Source organism: Mirounga leonina, unplaced genomic scaffold, assembly GCF_011800145.1.
Source record: "Mirounga leonina isolate KUSES-001 unplaced genomic scaffold, KU_Mleo_1.0 Mir_174, whole genome shotgun sequence".
In the NCBI taxonomy this organism is placed as follows: domain Eukaryota; kingdom Metazoa; phylum Chordata; class Mammalia; order Carnivora; family Phocidae; genus Mirounga; species Mirounga leonina.
Genome location: NW_023270451.1, coordinates 47,033,531 through 47,051,548, shown reverse-complemented (window position 1 = coordinate 47,051,548; position 18,018 = coordinate 47,033,531). Strand labels below are relative to the sequence as shown.

Sequence of the window (18,018 nt, the reverse complement as noted above, 5' to 3'; positions counted from 1 at the left end):
TCCTGAAGCTAAGAGGTCTTTTGCTTTATATATTAAATTTTATATGCCTTGTACATAATGTTTGTTAGTAGTCTTTCTCCCCCATTCATCCTTAAGCTCCTACAAGGGCAGAAGATGTAGTTCTGTTTTGTACACTGTTTTATACTCAGCAAAAATGCCAAATAGTGTGTAACTAACGTCTATTTGTTCAATGAATGAATGATGGATGCATTGCAACTTTCTGGTCTCCTGTTTAGACTCTTCGCCTTTAAATTCCTGGAATACAAATATAAAACAGATTTAAGGCAGAGAAGTTGCTTTCTATTCTTTTCAAAACAGAAGTGCAAAAGCAGGTTTCCTAAGTGTGATGACATTAACAGAGAGTGACATCTGCTGGTTGCTTGTTAGACAAGACAGTTAAGTGTTAAAAGTGAATAATAAAGTGTAATAAATTAGACTCCTAGATATGACAAGGTAAGAATGATAAAATAAGGTAGTAGAAATAAAAAGAAAACGTATTTTAAATTTCCACCCTAGAAAAATTAAAAAAAAAAATGCTGGTTGTGGGTTTTCAATTCACTGGACTTTTAAAAGAAGCAGTAGATTCTTTCTCTCTCTTCTTTAAGTAGGCTCCCTATCCAGCGTGGAGCCCAACGATGGACTTGAACCCACAACCTGAGATCAAGACCTGAGCTGATATCAAGAGTCCAAGGCTTAACCGACTGAGCCACTCAGGCTCCCCAGGAGGAGATTCTTTCAAAAATGGTTTTTACAAAAACTGCAACACAGCCAACTGGTGGCGGAGAAAATGAATTGATTCGGTCTGAAAAAAGATCCTGACTTGAGATGAGATGCAACTTCAAAGGGGGCAATAAGACGACTCAAAGGTTGCCGTATTTTGCAAAACCTTCCGGGTTACAGGAAGACTTTATTCCCAAAGCAGGATACCTCTAAAGTCTGTCGGAAACTGCCTGGGGAAAGCCGGTAACTGCCGACACCGCACATTGTTCAGAGGACAGAACTACTTACTGAGGGCTCAGGGCCCGGGAAAGCAGCAACTGAGAGCGACTCTCGCGGACTGGTTGGATCGCACGTTCGGCCTCAGATTGGTCGAGCCTGCCTGGGCTGCGGGAAAGAGGGGGGAGCGGAAGCGCGCTCTTTCAAACTCGCCGGGCAAACGTCGCTGCTGGTAGGCCACTTCCGGCGTAGCCATGGCGGCTAACGCTACTACTAACCCGTCGCAGCTGCTGCCTCTAGGTAATCGTAGGGAGGGGGACCGGAGCGTTCAGGTTAAGCGTTGGGGGCCAAGGGGCTGCGGCTGAAGTAGCCCTTAGCCGAGTGTTGGAGAAATGTGTGGATGAAGTGCTTTACCCCTCCGCGGCTCGTCTCTGGGCCCCCAAGTCTCTGTGGCCCCGGGCCGCCCATGCCTTTTCAGCGTGGTAGGGTTCCTTGAGGCGGGGACCTGTGACTCGCCAACCAAACCGTCACCCGAAAAGGTCCACACGTAGTAAATGCGTCTTCGGCCTTCTTTGTTGTGGGCTCGCCTCTACAGTCATGGGTAGCACCCCCACTCCACCTGGCATTTAAGTTCTCCAGATTAGACCCTGTTGTATGTCTGACTGGTTATTGAGAGAAGCACCGGCACCTGGAAGGACCCTAAAGGAGAGATCTGGAAACTGGTTTTGTTATTCAGCAGTTACCGAGCCTCTGTGCACTAGACACATGGCTGGGCTGGGCACTATTCGACAAATTTAAATCACACCCATTGCCTTCAGATAGCACGCAAACCATTGGAGGAGGTAGAACACTGGACAAGTAAACATCATGCCAAATAATTGCTAAGCCAGCTAAAGAAATGTTGAAAGTGCTGTCAGAACACAGAGATAGTAAAGATGAAGTGATAGTGAAGATGGCTGTGCCTGTCTCTTCCAGTATTTTGTAGCTGAAGAGTTGATTGAGTTATTGGAGGTGCCGTGACTTAAAAGTTTTCATTCCTTCGTTCCACAAACTCTTTTTGAATGCTTGGTATATGCCAGGCATTGACCGTTGAGGATATAGTCATGGGAAAACAACCACAGTCTCTGCTCTCATGGAGCTTAGACTCTGAGGGGAGGGGGTTCATATGTTAATCAAATAACCTAAAAATGACATAAAACCACAATCGTGATAAATTTCAACAAAGGAGAGGTAAGTGGTAAACAAAATTTTTGTTAATTATGCAACAGGGATATGTACTATAAGATCTAAAGTTTTTGAATGAATACTTTTGCTGGTTTATCTTTTACCATATGCAAGTAACAAGTGCCAGTAGGCACTCAAATATTTGTTGAAGTAATGAATAGGTAAAATAATCTTTTTCCTCTCCCCATTCTCTCTCTCTCTCTCTCTTTTTTTTTTAAATATATATAGAGCTTGTGGACAAATGTATAGGATCAAGAATTCACATTGTGATGAAGAGTGATAAAGAAATTGTTGGAACACTTTTGGGATTTGATGACTTTGTCAGTATCCTTTTAAAAGTTGGTGGTGGTATGGGTTTTTCTTCAGTATTTAAGAACAGAAATAATATTGACAGTACTTACTGATTATTATAATGAAAATTTATTCTCAGCATGATAGCGTTCTAAGAGGTGTGTATACTGAAAGAAGATAAAAGTTTCTACCAAATACAAGTATTCTGTATTTGAGCCATTGTGTTAAACACTGTAATAACACTGAATAAAGGTAGAAACCAGAGTAAATTCAACCTTAACACCAAATTTCAGATATGGTACTGGAGGATGTCACTGAATTGTGAGTACTGTTAAAAATTAAAGAAATGGTGGGGGGGGATCTCTCTTTAAGTCAATTTTAGTATTAATGAGTTTCAAATGATTTATGAAGAAGCATTGCTTGTTGGAAATACCTTAGAGATAGAAATTTTATCTACGGACGCTGGTAAAATTGGATCCTGCAGTGATTACCATGATGTAATTATTAATGAATTGTTAGGAAGTTAATGGAGACAGAGCTTTAAGACAAAAACTAAAAACAGCCAAGGCTGTTTGGGCTCAGGCAAATCAAGGTACTGATAGAACATTTCACTGTGTAGCATAAAATATAAACGATGGCTCCATTATATTAGTTTTATTTTTATTTTTATATTTTACTTATTTATTTGATAGAGAGAGACACAGCGAGAGCGGGAACACAAGCAGGGGGAGTGGGAGAAGGAGAAGCAGGCTTCCCGCCGAGCAGGGAGCCCGATGTGGGGCTCGATCCCAGGACCTGGGATCATGACCTGAACCGAAGGCAGACGCTCAACGACTGAGCCACCCAGGTGCCCCCCATTATATTAGTTTTAAAGATCATAACCAGTGTCTGCTTTCAAAATTGAGTTGATTACAGATTTGTTTAATGGATAGGGATTAGTAGTAAGTAAAAGTAAAAAAGTGAAACTAATAAACATTCCATTTCATATTTGATCTCCTTGGCAAGTTTCAGCTTCTTTTATGAAGATCAGTCCTAGTGGGTGTGGATCTTAGGCCAGACCGTTTACTCTGTTGCCTTTGGTCATCCAGTGGCTAACCTTTGTCTCTGAAAACCACAGATACAATTGCTTGACCTCACATTCATTTGTATACAAGAATAACTTTTTAGGGGTCAGAATGTTGGCTTTGACTATCATTATTTATCTTGACTCTTATTTTATCTCTTCATTTAGTGAAATCACACCAGAAGGAAGAAGGATCACTAAATTAGATCAAATTCTGCTCAATGGAAATAATATAACAATGGTAAGACAGTGAAGCTGTTTTTTGTTTTTTTTTTTAAAGATGTTAGCCCATTTTTGTGAGGCAGGTATTACAGATTACCTGCCTTGACTAAATGTTCAGGGCCCAGTGGTGCTTAAGTTGGGAAGGAGATGCTCTTGTGATCAGGACTCTAAAGCTGAGCTACTGAAGATGACAGTAGGCCTAGAGATTAGTTTGCTTGGGCTTTTTAATCTTTTAGTTTGCCAAGAATCCTTGTTTAGGCTCTAAATATTAATTGATGATGTTGGGAATTGTAAACAGAAGCAATGACCTGGAGAATATGGGAATGTGAGGGAGGGGCAGAGAGGCACAGTGGCTTTGATTGATGAGGAGGGGTTTTTAGATGGTGTGGGTGGTGGTGTTACTAATAAGCTCTTTTTCCTTCTCTGCAGCTGGTTCCTGGAGGAGAAGGTCCTGAAGTATGAATGGATTTCCTTGACTTACTCTGTTTTTTCTTATAATGACAACAAGATAGAAAAATTTTGTTTAACCTTTTAATGTTTGGATTCTGTAAAGCTAAATTTCCCGTTAAAGGGAAATGTTTTGAAGATGCATTGTAAATGCTCATTTTTGTAAGTTAATCATTATTATCTTGGAAAAAGAAGAACAGTTTGTTCTTTGAAGACTAAAATAAAAGTGTTTTTGGTTAACTGTCGTTTTACTTTTTGTACTGCAATAACCAGTGTAACAAAGATTGTAGTTATTTTGTCACTTGCTTTCCTATAATTTTGTCCATTTGCTTCCTGATTTACATGACCATTTGATTCTCAAACAAAAATTGTTCCAAACAAAATGACCAACTTTCATTTTGAACAGTTGCATTTTAAAAACCTAAAATGATTACTTACAAAATTCAATTTAAACTCTGATGCCTTGAAATGAAGATTTTTCTACTGAACTCAAGTTCCATTAACTCCTATTAAAAACAAGCAAACTTTCAGTTATAAAATAAGTCTTGAAGATGGAAAGTACAGCATAGGGAATATAGGGTATAATATTGTCATGACATATGGTGACAGATGGTGACTATGTATCGTGGTGAGCATAGTGGGATGTAAAAAAATTGTTGAACCACTATGTTGTACACCTGAAACTAATATCGTATTGTATATTGACTATAAAGGCAAAATATACAGGTAAATATATGCACATTGTAGAAATGGAGATAAGTAAAAAGGGAAATATTCATTACACTTTGCTGTATAGCCTCTTAGATTTTCTCAGTATACTCCATACACGTCATTTTCACAAAAACATGCTCATCCTGAATATACTGTTTTGTAGCCCCATTTAAGACTAAAAAAATTTGAATGATGCACATCTTTCCATGTCAAATATTTCAGCAATATTAGTGTTTGCATCATCTTTCACTAAATGGATATACCATAATTTAGCCTATTTTTACTATTGGCCATAGTAGTCTAACTAAATCTTTATACATCTTTATTTTTCTTAGAACAAATTGATAATGTGAGGTCAAAGGGTATAGTCATGTTGGCAGCAAAAAGTTTGTACCATCCTATACTTTGCCAGCAGTTTTTCATGGTATTTTTTTTTTTTCCCTGTAGTACTCTTTACATACTTCCCAACATTGGCTATGTTCTGCCTTCTCGCTTTGCCGCTGTGATAGGCAAAACCTGGTATGTTTAAAGTTTTCTTTATTAATTTTGGACTCATTTGTGTTTTATGAATTACTTATATGAGGCTTTGCCATTGAGATGCTTGTCTTTCTTACAAATTTGTAAGAATTGTTAAGAGGTTACTCTTAGTCATGTATTTTGTAGATAATTTTCCCAGTTTATAATTTTCCCGTTATTGGTGCTTTTTTTTTTTTTGACATAAATAATGTATCTTTATGTAGTCATATGTTGATTATATCCTTTATGATTTTTGTCATTGGTACACATGGATTAGAAAGACCTTCTTTGGTATGATTATATTTTTGATACTTTATGTTTTTTTGTTCCTTTTAAATCTTGCATCTATCTTCAATTTTAGTGTTTCCATAACAAAAAAGGATCCAACTTTTTTTTTTTTAAGATTTTATTTATTTGACAGCATAAGCAGGCAGAGCGGCAGACAGAGGGAGAGGGAGAAGCAGGCTCCCCGCGGAGCAGGGAGCCCGATGCGGGGCTCAGTCCCAGGACCCTGGGATCATGACCTGAGCCGAAGGCAGCGGCTTAACTGACTGAGCCACCCAGGAACCTCATCTTTTTTCTTTTTTTTAAATCCAACTTTATTTTCCAAAAGACAAAGCACTGCTGTGTGGTATTTTTTTTTTTTTTTTCATGGTATAAATACTCCTACTGTGGCTGATTTCAAGCTGCCAAGGGTTTAACAGCTAGCTTGCAAACTTCCCCAAAGATACAAGGTTGGTTCTCAGGAGCTACTAGGAGCCTGTTGGGCTCCCCGCTGCCCCAACTTCTGACCCTTGCGGGAGAATGTTTTCCTCCTGTTATTTCTTTCTCTTTGGAGGGGGATCAAATGTAATAGTGCCCTCTTTTCACCTTTTTACTTATCATCCAATGGGAAATGGGTGGTCATGTTCAGCTCTTAATTTTTTTTCCTAGGAGTTAGCCTGCAAGGACCTTGTCTTCTTAGCTTCAACATGCTAGGAGTTTTAGAGAAGCCTGACATCACTTAGGGAGGCATGCAATCACCTAGTCTGTGGCAAGGTGGATGAGTCTACCGGGGTTCTTGCCTACAGATAAACAATAGCTCTTAACCTGATCTTTAACAGTAATAAAGATGATAGTATGACTCCTATCTGCTTCTGCTTTTGTCTTATGCTGCAATTCGTTTAGAATGGGTACTACTCTACATAAGGGTCTCTTGACCTTGACACTATTGACATTTTTGTCTGGATAATTCTTAGTTGTGTGGACCATCCTGGGCATTGTAGAATATTTAGTAGCATCCCTGGCCTCTACCACTAGATGCCAATAGCATCCTTCCTCTTCTTTCTCTTCTTCCCCAGTTGTGACAAAAATGGTTCCAGATGTTGCCAAGTGTCATCTGAGGGTAAAATAATCACCCATGGTTGAGAATCGCTGTTGTAAATGGCAGGGATGCTATTTATTGGACTCTTCAAAATTTCCAAATGTTTAGTGCAGGGGTGAGGAGCACTGTATCTAGACAATGAATAAAAATTGGGAAAAAAATGCTGTGAGTGAATACTCCAGTGGGGTAAAATGGGTGGTTTGAAGCTGAAACGATCTTGTATTAGGTGCTGACCATATAGGATTTTCGCTTTGGCGGGTTGCTGGTGAGTGGCTGTTTTTCCACCAGGGGTTGTTTCCTCTCTTGAGGCAGGGCTGCATGTGCTGGGCCCTAGAGAGATGGTGAGGCCTCAGCAAAAATGAGAGCAGCAAAGGCAGAAAGTATGCTGGCATTGGTGACTTGTGTAAGTTTTTCTCAAATTTTGGTTTGAAAACTGCTATCAGAATCACTCAGAGACTAGTAAGGAACACAAAGGCCCAGGCTTGTTGAAGTGGGGTAGGGCCTTGGGCCTTTGTATTTTTATAGTGTTCCCAAGTTCCCCAGGTAATTCTAATCCTCACTGAAGCTTGAGCCCCACTGCCTTAGAGTGTAGGCTGCTGCAGGGCTAGTTTTTAAAATAGGTGTGACTGAAGCAAGGTTTGATGATAGCGATGAAAATTTGTATATGTTAGTGGATATATTAGTGGACAGAACAGTTTTTGCTGCATTTGAACTGCAAGGCAGCTAAGTTCCATGTGTATTATGGAGTACTAGTGGAGTTCTAGTTTACATTGTTAGTGCCAAGATGGTAGGCAATGATTCATCTGCAGCCTTGAATGCCAGACTTTGGTCTGGACCAAGGAGGAATTTGTCCATAGGCTTGGGGGTCACTTCCCATCCATGTGGTCTCAATTTCATTCTGGAGGGTTGATTTGTTGATTACACAAGCTCTCATCATGTCTTAGATTTCAGGGTCCAAAATTGCAGCTTCACCCATAGAGGTGTGGTAGATTTCTATCAGTAAAGAAAAAAATGTGGGCCTTTATTGTCAAGGGAATATGACATCTTCTAGGATTGAAGGTGAGAAAAATCTCAGTGAACTCGTTGTAAGCCAAAATAGGAATGCTTATGCATGGGGCCTTTTAGTTTTCAAATTGTATTTTGTAACAAGTTCAGACTTAGTTGCAAGATCCAGAAAGAGCTCCCACATACCCTAACTCAGACCCCACTCAGGTTTTATCAGTTGCCCAAAAGGTGTCCACAGCACAGGGTTCCAGTCCTGGATCCTGTGCTGTACTCAGTGGTCATGTTTCTCCAGTCTCCTTGAATTTGAAATTGTTCTTCAGTCTTCCCTTAACCTTTATGACTCTGGTATTTCTGAAACTAGCCATTGTAAAAAATGCCTCAAATTGGATTTGTTGTCTCCCCACGAGTAAGCTCAGAGTGCATTTCTGGCCGGGGTACCGCAGGACTAGTGCCATTCTTCCCAGTGCAGCTCATTGCACATAACGTTGACTAGTTCCATCTCTAATGTTGTTAACCTTGAGTTTTGATGATTGTCAGGTTTCTCCACTGTAAAGTTAAAATTTCCTCCATTTTTACTAAATATTTTGTGGGGCGATTTTCCAAGACCTTGCAAATATCCTGTTCGTCGTCCCACTTTAACCCACCAGTTTTTATATTCATCAATGTTTCTTACTGACATTAGTTAGTAATTAATTATTACTTAATAATTATTAAGTCGTGTATTAGAAAGCAAGGTAGCAGTCAGACTAACAGGGATAAGACAGAGGAAACTACTTGAAGGTGGATGTTTCCAAGTATCACAAAGAGAATAAGGACTAAATATTGAAACATTTTGACAGACTTAATCAACTTTATCCAAGGTTGACCGTGACTGAATCTTTGGTTGTTGTCCATTTCGTTCTTAAATTTAAGAATAATCATGAATGACATAAACTGACCACTAGAGGGCACTGTGGAACAGGCAGCTAGTTGCTGAAGTCCATGCTTTGGCGCTCTCCCCAGAGGTTTCTGGTCTTCCACTCTGTGTACTTACTATTGGATCGCACCACAAGGGCAGGTAAAGGGTTGAATCCTTACTATTTTACACTTATTTTTTACAAAGAGGAATCTTTTCATTCATATTTTCTGTATGAGGTGCCATTTTTACTGTAAAAAATTATCTTTTAAAAAAATATTTGAGAGAGTGTGTGCACAAGCAAGGGGTGGAGGAGGAGAGGGACAAGCAGACTCCACTGAGCGTGGAGCCTGATGTGGAGCTCGATCTCATGACCCTGAGATCATGACCTGAGCCAAAATCAAGAGTTGGATGTTTAACCAACTGAACCACCCAGGCACCCCTATAAAAAATTATCTTTAAGTATAACGTTGTGGATAAAAACATGGGCTCCAGAATCAGACTTACCTGAACCCTAATCCCAATCAATCTTTTATTAGTTGTGTGAGTTTAGGTGGCTACTTAATGTCTCTGGCCTCAATTACCTCTTTTGTAAATTGGGAAAAATAACCACCTCTTAGAGTTGTAAAAATTAACCAAGTATGTAAAGTATCCAGTATAGTTTCAACCATATAGTAAGTGCTCAATAAATGGTGGTAGTTATCACTACTATTTAAAGAGCCTCTGGGTCAACTTAGTTTTATCATTTTTCCATCACAGCAATTCCATTTCAACAATTCAATCCACCTGCCCCTTAGTCCATAACATTCCCTCTGAGAATTGAGCCTTTAGTTATCTTTGAATCTTTTATCACAAAGCACAGGGCTTGGGCAAAGGGGCTCACGTGCTTCTTATTGAATTAAGAAGAGACAACAGAGTAGGAAGCTTTTTTTTTTTTTTAAGAACGAGACTGAGAATGTGGCCTGTATTAATCAGAAAATGGCTAGCTTCCAAAGCAATTAGTTTTAAGTTTGAGAGAGAATAAAAGAGGCAGGGAGATTTCAAATTTTGTTCATGGTTATCATTAATTCATTAATAAAACAATCATTTATCGAGCACTTACTTTGTGCCTGCCTTTCAGAAGCTCACATCTTGACCAGAAAGCTACAAGAGATCTCCCTAGTGTGGTACCATGTGAGGAATACATTGGCTTTTGGAGCATGTGGAGAGGGGAGGGGTGGATTCTGCAAGGAAGGCATTTTGTCTCATAATTGCTGCTCCTTGAGACATGGGCCACATTAACGTGTCCTCACAGTAACCCTGTTATTTGTCATTAGTTTCAACCAGCTTCACGGGTCAACATCTCATGAGGGTAGTACGAAATGGGAAGGACCTTATTTTTCCCTTTACTGAATTGCCTGGAGAGCATCTCTTGGTGATTGCAGCTGGAAGTGTGACATTTAATTAGTGGAGAAAACTGAGTCAGGCAGGAGGCAGCCTGTGCCAGCAAGGGGGTGAGGAAAAGATGGGGAAGAAGTGATATGCTCAGTGGGACAGTTTGGCCCAGGTTTTCTCCTAGGTCCAGATTGGGTGTTCATTTTGCCACAGGTGGAGATTGCAGAAGCTTAAGGAGTTTTCCATAGTGATGGGAACCACAGATGAGCTGCCAGGGACACCTAGAAATGGAGCAGGAAGAGGGGGCTGTGGGTGCATAAAAGGAAGGGGAGAGAGATCACCTCCACAACGAGTAGTCAGGAAAGGCTCTCTAGAAAAGATAATCATTGAGCTGAGTTTCAGTGGTTGTTGCCTACTAAAGGGGAAAAACATTCCAGGTAGTGGGACTAGGCTATGCCAAGGCACTGGAGCTTTCTAAAATGCCACAAAGATCTTGAGCATCAGTGTTTTAAAACTCATATGATGGACAGCCATGTACGTCACCCAGACTCTTTAAAACTTACTCCACTTGTGGGCAGAATCTCTCCACTTAATAGGTGCTGAATTTCTGTAATCCCTATCTCTGGAAAGTGTCCCCCTAGAGGGAGGTAACGTGTAGGTGTAGATTTCTGCTCTGTGGCTTGTTCCACATCAGTCCCTCTTCATATAAACTCAAAGCAGCAAAAATAGCTGGATATGTAAAAGGCTTTGTGTTGAGTGGATGTGTATTAAGGAGTGGTTTATGTGGTTCAGGGTTCAGGTATGATTTCAGTATTAGGAAAAGATGTCTTGCTGGAGAGTCAGATTTATTTCATCCTAAACTCTAGGAGGACTGGAGCTTTCTGAAGTTTCCAGGAATTCTTTAAACTTGGGTCCCTTGATCTAAGGGAAATGTTTTTCCTGAGAGGTGAAGAGGCTCTGGTTTCTCTAGGAGGTTTTAGAGTTTACCACAGTTGGTTTGACTATGTCACTTCCTAGCCATTTGAGATGGAGTAAGTTACTTCTCTCTCTAGATCTCAGTTTTCATATGTATGTGTATATGTATATGTATATAGAATTGGGAGGATCTTATGTATGTCATAGGGCTGTTTTGAGCATTACCTTGAGTCCATGTATGTACAGAACCTGGCCTGTAGTGGGTGCTTAGTACCTGTTAGGTCTTGTCCTTTCCTGAATTACTGTTAGGGGCTGGCCCAATGCACACTGTGGGGAAACAGTTCCCCATCCTGTTACTGTTTGAATCCAGATAAAATCTAGTTAAAATGGACAGCAGGAACATCTGAAAGAGGAGATTGTGTTTGAGGCGTGGAAGTTGAGGAATCTGCCTGTGGATTGGGCTCTGGGAACTGTAGAAGATGCTGTCAATGCCCCCTGCAATAGCCCCGTGGCCTACCATGGAGGTCACTTGTAACTTGGGTGGACAGTTTCTATGTAACGCCAATGACCTACTCCAGCACGTGATCCTGTTTGCAGGTTTTCTCTGGCCTCATGCACATGCTATGCCTGGAAGTGCTGGAGAATTCCTGCCCCCAGGAGTGGCTCTCAACTAATGGGGATGGGAGTTGATGGATAAAACTCCGAGCTTTCTTGCTCCTAGATAGGGGCAATTCTCAGGTGTGTTCTGTGCAGTCTCTTGGAGGGTCCCCAATGGGATGGAGCCCCAGTTGTCATAACAGCATTAACACATCCTGTCACACCGTGTAACACACTTCTCTGCTCCCCTGCTCGCTTCCTGGGATGACCTCCAAAAGTACTTGTATGCAAATCATTCTGTGCTTCTAGTAGCTGGGGCAGATCACATCATTACCATGGGCCTACATGCTGCTCAGAACCAGGGCTTCTGTGCTATCCCTGTGAGTGACTCACATAGAGAACCCGGAGAATATTGCAGACCAGAGGAACCGTGTCATCATTATCCCCGAAGCAGGAGGCTATCATCCATGGACAGACTGAAGGTGGCATTTGCCTTGTAACACAGAGAAAGAAGGAGAGTCATGGAGATGAATAAGATGATTCTGGTTGGTGATTAATGAAAGATCAGGTGGCCATCCTCGTGGTCGACATGATCAGCACAAAATGCTATACTGCAATCAAGCTACTCCATGCCAAACCCACTAAAGTTTATGCCATTTTTACTCATGGAATCTTCTCAGGGCCAGCTATTTCCAGAATTAGTAATGCTGCCTCTGAAGCTGTCAACATCACAAACCCATTCTGCAAGAGGATAAAACGAAACACTGCTCTAAGATTCAAGTTATGGGTATTTCAATGATTTTGGCTGAGGCAATCCGAAGAGTGGACAACAGTACATGTCTCTTAGCCATGGCCCTTCATATCTCCAGAATATTATGATTTCATACATGATACCCTGAATTAAAGTTTTTTGACTTTAGAATTCAGTGAAATATAGAATGATGAATATTAAAGCATCAGATCTCTGTTTTAAACTTTGGAGCGTCTCTCTATGGCTTTAGGAAACAGTGGTTAGGGGTAGAGGAATGTTTGTTTTCTTGTTAATGGAACTTGTCTTGAATGAGAAGTTTTGGTGTCACTTTACCTTGTTGTGAAGGGGAACTTTTACCTTTGTTCTTAGGATACTCTGAAGCCACAATCATATAATTGTATAATTTTCTCATATAATATAATCCCCTTGTGGAAATTCATAGTTTACGTATTTCCAAGATTGTCAAAGATAACTTCCTATTAAAGCACTTTGTGTATTAGTTTATGTGTAATAATAATATCATTGGGGTAAAACTGAAATTAGCTCTTTCTTTTTGAGTGTGCATTAGAAAATCATGAAATACCGTGAATGTTGACTTTCAGGGTTCAAATAAACTCGTTAGCTATTTTCCTTAATTTAAACTGAATTTTATTTAGCTAAAAATGCCAATGAATCATTTATTTTCTGATAGACAAATCAGAGGCAATGTAATCATAACTAAAAGCAGTTTTATGAATTGTCTCTAATGTAGCTGGGACTATCTCCACAACTTTTAAACTACTACTTCTTAAGACATGTGGTAACTGCCTACACTTACTTGAACTTCTAAGTCTTAAAATTCCAAAGTCAAGTCTAGCAATAGAACTATTCTCCTCAAACTTATCATCAAATTGATGAGCAATTTCTGACTGCCTTAGTGGGTTGCAAATTGAAGTTGGAAGATGTACAGAGCTCCCAGTTCTTTGAGGTGCACTCTGTTTTGTTTTTGTTTTTTCATTGTATTTGTCTCCTCTATCCTTCATTTTCCCCTCAATAATCTTATGTTGTGGATTTCCCTCAAAATAAAGACTAACTTAAATCCATTAGCACTTACTCAGTCTGATCTTCTTTTTTGCTTTTTGATAGAAGAAATAGATAAACTGCTATGAGTGCCTCTGACTGCATATTTAAACACTATCCCCTTTCTGTATTTATTTCATTCATATTAAATACACTTTTGCTTTTTGTATTCTGAAGCAGCAAGTCTGTCAGGCAAATGATTATTTTTTTTTAAGTTTTTTTTTTACTTATTTATTTGACAGAGAGAGACACAGTGAGAGAGGGAACACAAGCAGGGGGAGTGGGAGAAGGAGAAGCAGGCTTCCCGCTGGACAGGGAGCCCGACGCAGGGCTCGATCCCAGGACCCTGGGACCATGATCTGAGCCGAAGGCAGACACCCAATGACTGAGGCACCTAGGCGCCCCAGGCAAATGATTATATTAACTGCAGATTTTATCTGAAAAATATAGATAAGAGAATGTTAAGAAAAAAGTATTAATAAGTAAACCTTAATTGTTTCATTAGGATAATGTTAAAAAATTGTCAAAGTGATGGTGGGGAAAACCTCACTGAGGATTATGTTACCCACAGGCTGATAATTTACAGCAGTTCCCTAAGTGAGATGCCCTGCCACCAAGACAGCTGAAGAGAAGAGTTGAACTTTAGATAAATATTGGCTGGAATATCCATCTGAATAATTCAGATCAAAAACAAAGGTGTAGGGATTTGCCTGGCTAGACAGAACCTGGGAACCTCCATTCTGCTGTATTTTAATAAAGGGAAATAATATAATCTCTGATGTAAATTCTGAATTGAGAATCAAAGCTATTTATCAAACAAATTTGAATAGCATTTACAGTTTTAATCTCTGACAGAGTAAGAAGTCAAAATTAAAGCTAGCAAGTAGTGTTTAGTTATTGAAGAACCGGTGTAGACCTTTCTATGGTGTACAGAGTTTCTACGGTGCAGAGAACTTCATTTAAATCGGACAGGCATGGTATAACAGTGCATACCTGGAAAGAATTCGTTTAGCATGATGAAAGGACCATGGTTTGAAGCTGTGTAGTATCTATTATTTTTGAGAAATATATGAATTCTGCATTTGAGTATCTTTCCTTGGAGAAATGGAAATGCAGTTTTTGACCTGTTTATGAAGACATCTTGACATGCAAATACAGACATGTTGACATGGCTAATCCTAGTTGATTTGGAGATAAACATTTGGCTTTGAGATATTTGGAGTCTAAGAATATACTGAACTAGTTTTACAATAGTGATTCTCAGACAGAAAATCTAACTTAAAAATCTGCATTGTGTTTCCCTGGTTTGAGAATTTGTTGTTCTACCGTTACTTAACATTACTTTTGTATTCTAAAGTATTTTATATACATTTGTGCATTATCAGGCCAAATTTTAAGATTTGGGGATTGCAATCCAACCAGGTTGATAAAGATCAGAGGATCTTTGTATTCTGATCTTTATCTTTATCTGATCTTTAAGCAGCTGATCCCAGGACTTCCCCAACTCTTGCTCCTCACTGGTCCAGAAGACCAGCCCCATTTTCTGCTCATGTCTAACTCTGTTGAATCAGAAGAGGCTCAGCCTCCATCTAGTCAAATAAGGGAGTCAGGGAAATATGAACATGCAAAAGTCATCGAACCCCAAACTCAAATTATATAAAAAATTTATAGAAATTCATATTAGATCATATTATATGATGGCAATATCCAGGAATAGTGACACTGTGGTGTCTGTATGGAATACAATGTTTCTCCAGTACCATGCTAAATGTTTTCAATAAAATCATGTAGCAAACTAAAAACAAAATGACAAAAAAGAACATCCCTTTCTTCTTAAGGCTATCTTATTCCTTGTTACTGAGGGTTTCTTGGAAGTTGTTCTAATCAAATGTTCTTCGTGAACTAAAGGAGTGAAGAGGCATATCAAAACCATCTGGGATCAACACAGAAATCTGTACGAGAATGTTCATAGCAGCATTATTCATAATAATCAAAAGGTGAAACAACCCAGATGTCCACCAACAGATGAGTGGATAAACAAATTGTGGTATATCCACACAGTGGAATACTATTCAGCCATAAACAAGAAAGAAGTGCTGATACATGCTACCACATGGATGAACCTTGAAAACATTGCACTAAGTGAAAGAAGCCAAACACAAAAGGTCACATATGATTCCTTTTATATGGTATATCCAGAATAGGCAAATCCAGAGACAGAAAGCAGATTAGAGGTTACCAGGGGATTCAGGTAGGAGTGACTGAGGAATGACTTCTTAAATGGGTCCAGGGTGTTTTAATGGGGGGATGGAAATGTTTGGAAACCAGAGAGAGCTGGTGGTTGTGCAACATTGTGAATACACCGACTACAATTGATTGTATACTTTAAACCAACAGCACTTTTTTTTTTTAAGATTTTATTTATTTATTTGAAAGAGAAAGAGGAAGAGAGAGGGAGCACAAACAGGGGAAGGGGCAGAGGGAGAAGGAGAAGCAGACTCCATACTGAGCTGGGAACCCAAGGCGGGGCTCTATCCCAGGATCCTGAGATCATGACCTGAGCCAAAGTCAGATGCATAATTGACTGAGCCACCCAGGCGCCCCACAACTGATTGTACACTTTAAAATAGCTAATTGTATGTTATGTGAATTTACCTCAATTAAGGAAAAAAACAGCTGGGAAGGTGTTCAAGAAATCTGAGACTTGACCTTTCCCAGCCCAACATTCTGATTTGGCTCCTAGGGAGCATATTGACGTGCAAGCTCACGTTGTAAGGGATGTGAGGTGACTACCTGCCTTAGGGTGACTCATCATCATTTATTAAGCAACCTGGAGGCTTGAGAGCAGTGCATTTTGGGCAATTTGCTGATTCCTTTAGGCACTCTTAACGCTGAGCTCCGTGGGTAGCAAGGAATAGCATGTGATTAGAGCAGAAGCAATTACTCTTGGAAAAGCATCATTAATCTTAAAAGCCCTTGTCCTGAGATATGTGGCTAAGTGGAGACAAAGTAGGATGCTGTCTAGAGGAAAGAAAGTGTTTTCCCCTCTTTAGGACAGAAAGGAAACCTAAAGTCATCTGTTGAAGTAGTTAATTCTTCAGGGGGTGGGAGTGGCAGGTTGGGGGCTTGAGGGCGATTGGTGGTAGGTTAGTCGTAGGAGCCTTAGGGTTTGTGTCAATTCTGTTGCAGGCTGCTTCCGTTCTTTGTTTCTTTGTCTCTGTGGCAATAAAAAGGAGCTGTTCATATTTCTCTTTTGCTTCCGTCTTAAGAGTCTTTCTGGGGTCTAAATTAGTAAGGAGGAAAGGGCAGTGTACCATTCTCAAAAGACCTGGTTTGTAGGGTTTATTCTGGGGCCTTGCCTTTCAGCGAAGGAAAGCAAAGCAAAGCAAAGCAAAGCAAAGCAAAGCAAAGCAAAGATAATCTCCCAGGTTCTTATTTAGAAAAAGATCCTGAAATGCAAACTCTTACTAACAAGGAATTCACTTGGACAATGGGAACTTTTACTCTTCACTTCTGAAACCCCAGCCTGACAGGATGTAAAAACCAAACTAAACCTCAATGAATGTTTCTCTGAGGCTTAAAATAGTACATATTGAACACATAGTGTGTCCTAGGCTTTGTACTATGTTTTATAAAGATTATGTCATTGAATGATATTTTGAGGTATTACCATACCTACTTCACAGATACGAAAACTAAGGTCTAAAGAGATTGCAAAACAAACCCGAAATCTCATAATCAGGATTTGAATGCAATTTTTTTTACTCCAAATCCAGTGCTCTTTCTACATCACAATATTGCTTGGGAACTGACTTAGCTACTGTATTTACACTTTTTCTTCCCACCCTTCTCCCCTTTCTAGTTCTAAAATTGAATTCCTATTCCTTCAAAAGAAAAAAAAAAAAACCCAACACATCCAGTCTCTACAATTCTATACCCCCTATTTCATTTTATAGCCCACAGTAATATGACTTCTGCCTCTGTCTTTCCATTGAAACACTGCAAAAGGGCGTTTCCAAAACCCATGGACATATTTAATTCCTATTCTTGCTGGACCTCTCCATGGTGATTGCATTGTTGGCCACTTCTTCCTCCTCCTCTGGTTGTCTTGTCTTGGTCTCTCCTGATCTTCTTTGCCCTCTGAATGTTCCTCCTCAGTCTCCTTTGAGGGCTCCTCTTTCATTCAGAATGATCAACAGTGGAAATATCCTGGCACTTTGAGGGAAGCCCCATTGAACTCACAGGTACACAATGGTTGGACATCAGTGCATTTCCCAAAGTCTGGATGATTCAAGGTAGATAGCACACGTGTGGTACAATTCCCAGGTTAGGCTGAGACCTTGTCTTCTTCACTTCTGAATCATCACTGCTTGGCTTATTATTGGTGTAGAAAGGAGTATATGCTGAATAAATAAAGTGATGGGTATATCTTCAAATAGAGAGTGGGCCCATTTCATGCTGAGGGTGCAGAAAGTGCCCGTGAATGTGGCCAGAAGTGTGTGGGGCTTTCCTAGGCAACTGTGAGGAGCACAGTGTGGCAATAACATAGGGTGAAGGGCTGAAGAAACTGTTGATAATGAGGCTGGAAAGTATTAAAAAAAATGCTCAGACTTTGAAATGGAAAAAAAAAAAAAGAAAAGATTACTGGG

General features: G+C 39.9%; 1 protein-coding gene and 1 pseudogene across 1 annotated transcript; both read left to right on the top strand.

Annotated features, from left to right (window-relative positions):
• Positions 1-1,134: 1,134 nt before the first annotated feature.
• On the top strand, positions 1,135-4,423 carry LSM5 (LSM5 homolog, U6 small nuclear RNA and mRNA degradation associated). Its single transcript, XM_035020860.1, has 5 exons — positions 1,135-1,236; positions 2,389-2,484; positions 2,745-2,772; positions 3,683-3,755; positions 4,166-4,423. Exons 1-5 carry the CDS (start codon positions 1,191-1,193, stop codon positions 4,196-4,198), a joined length of 276 nt encoding a protein of 91 aa, XP_034876751.1. The 5' UTR covers positions 1,135-1,190; the 3' UTR covers positions 4,199-4,423.
• A 7,345-nt stretch (positions 4,424-11,768) lies between these two features.
• LOC118021305 lies at positions 11,769-13,540 on the top strand (annotated as a pseudogene).
• Positions 13,541-18,018: the final 4,478 nt, after the last annotated feature.

Coding starts and splice junctions, on each gene's coding strand:
- LSM5 (XM_035020860.1), top strand. CDS start 1,191: ATGGCGGCTAACGCTACTACTAACCCGTCGCAGCTGCTGCCTCTAG. Junction 1,237..2,388: donor GTCGCAGCTGCTGCCTCTAG/GTAATCGTAGGG, acceptor AAATATATATAG/AGCTTGTGGACAAATGTATA. Junction 2,773..3,682: donor CTGGAGGATGTCACTGAATT/GTGAGTACTGTT, acceptor CTCTTCATTTAG/TGAAATCACACCAGAAGGAA.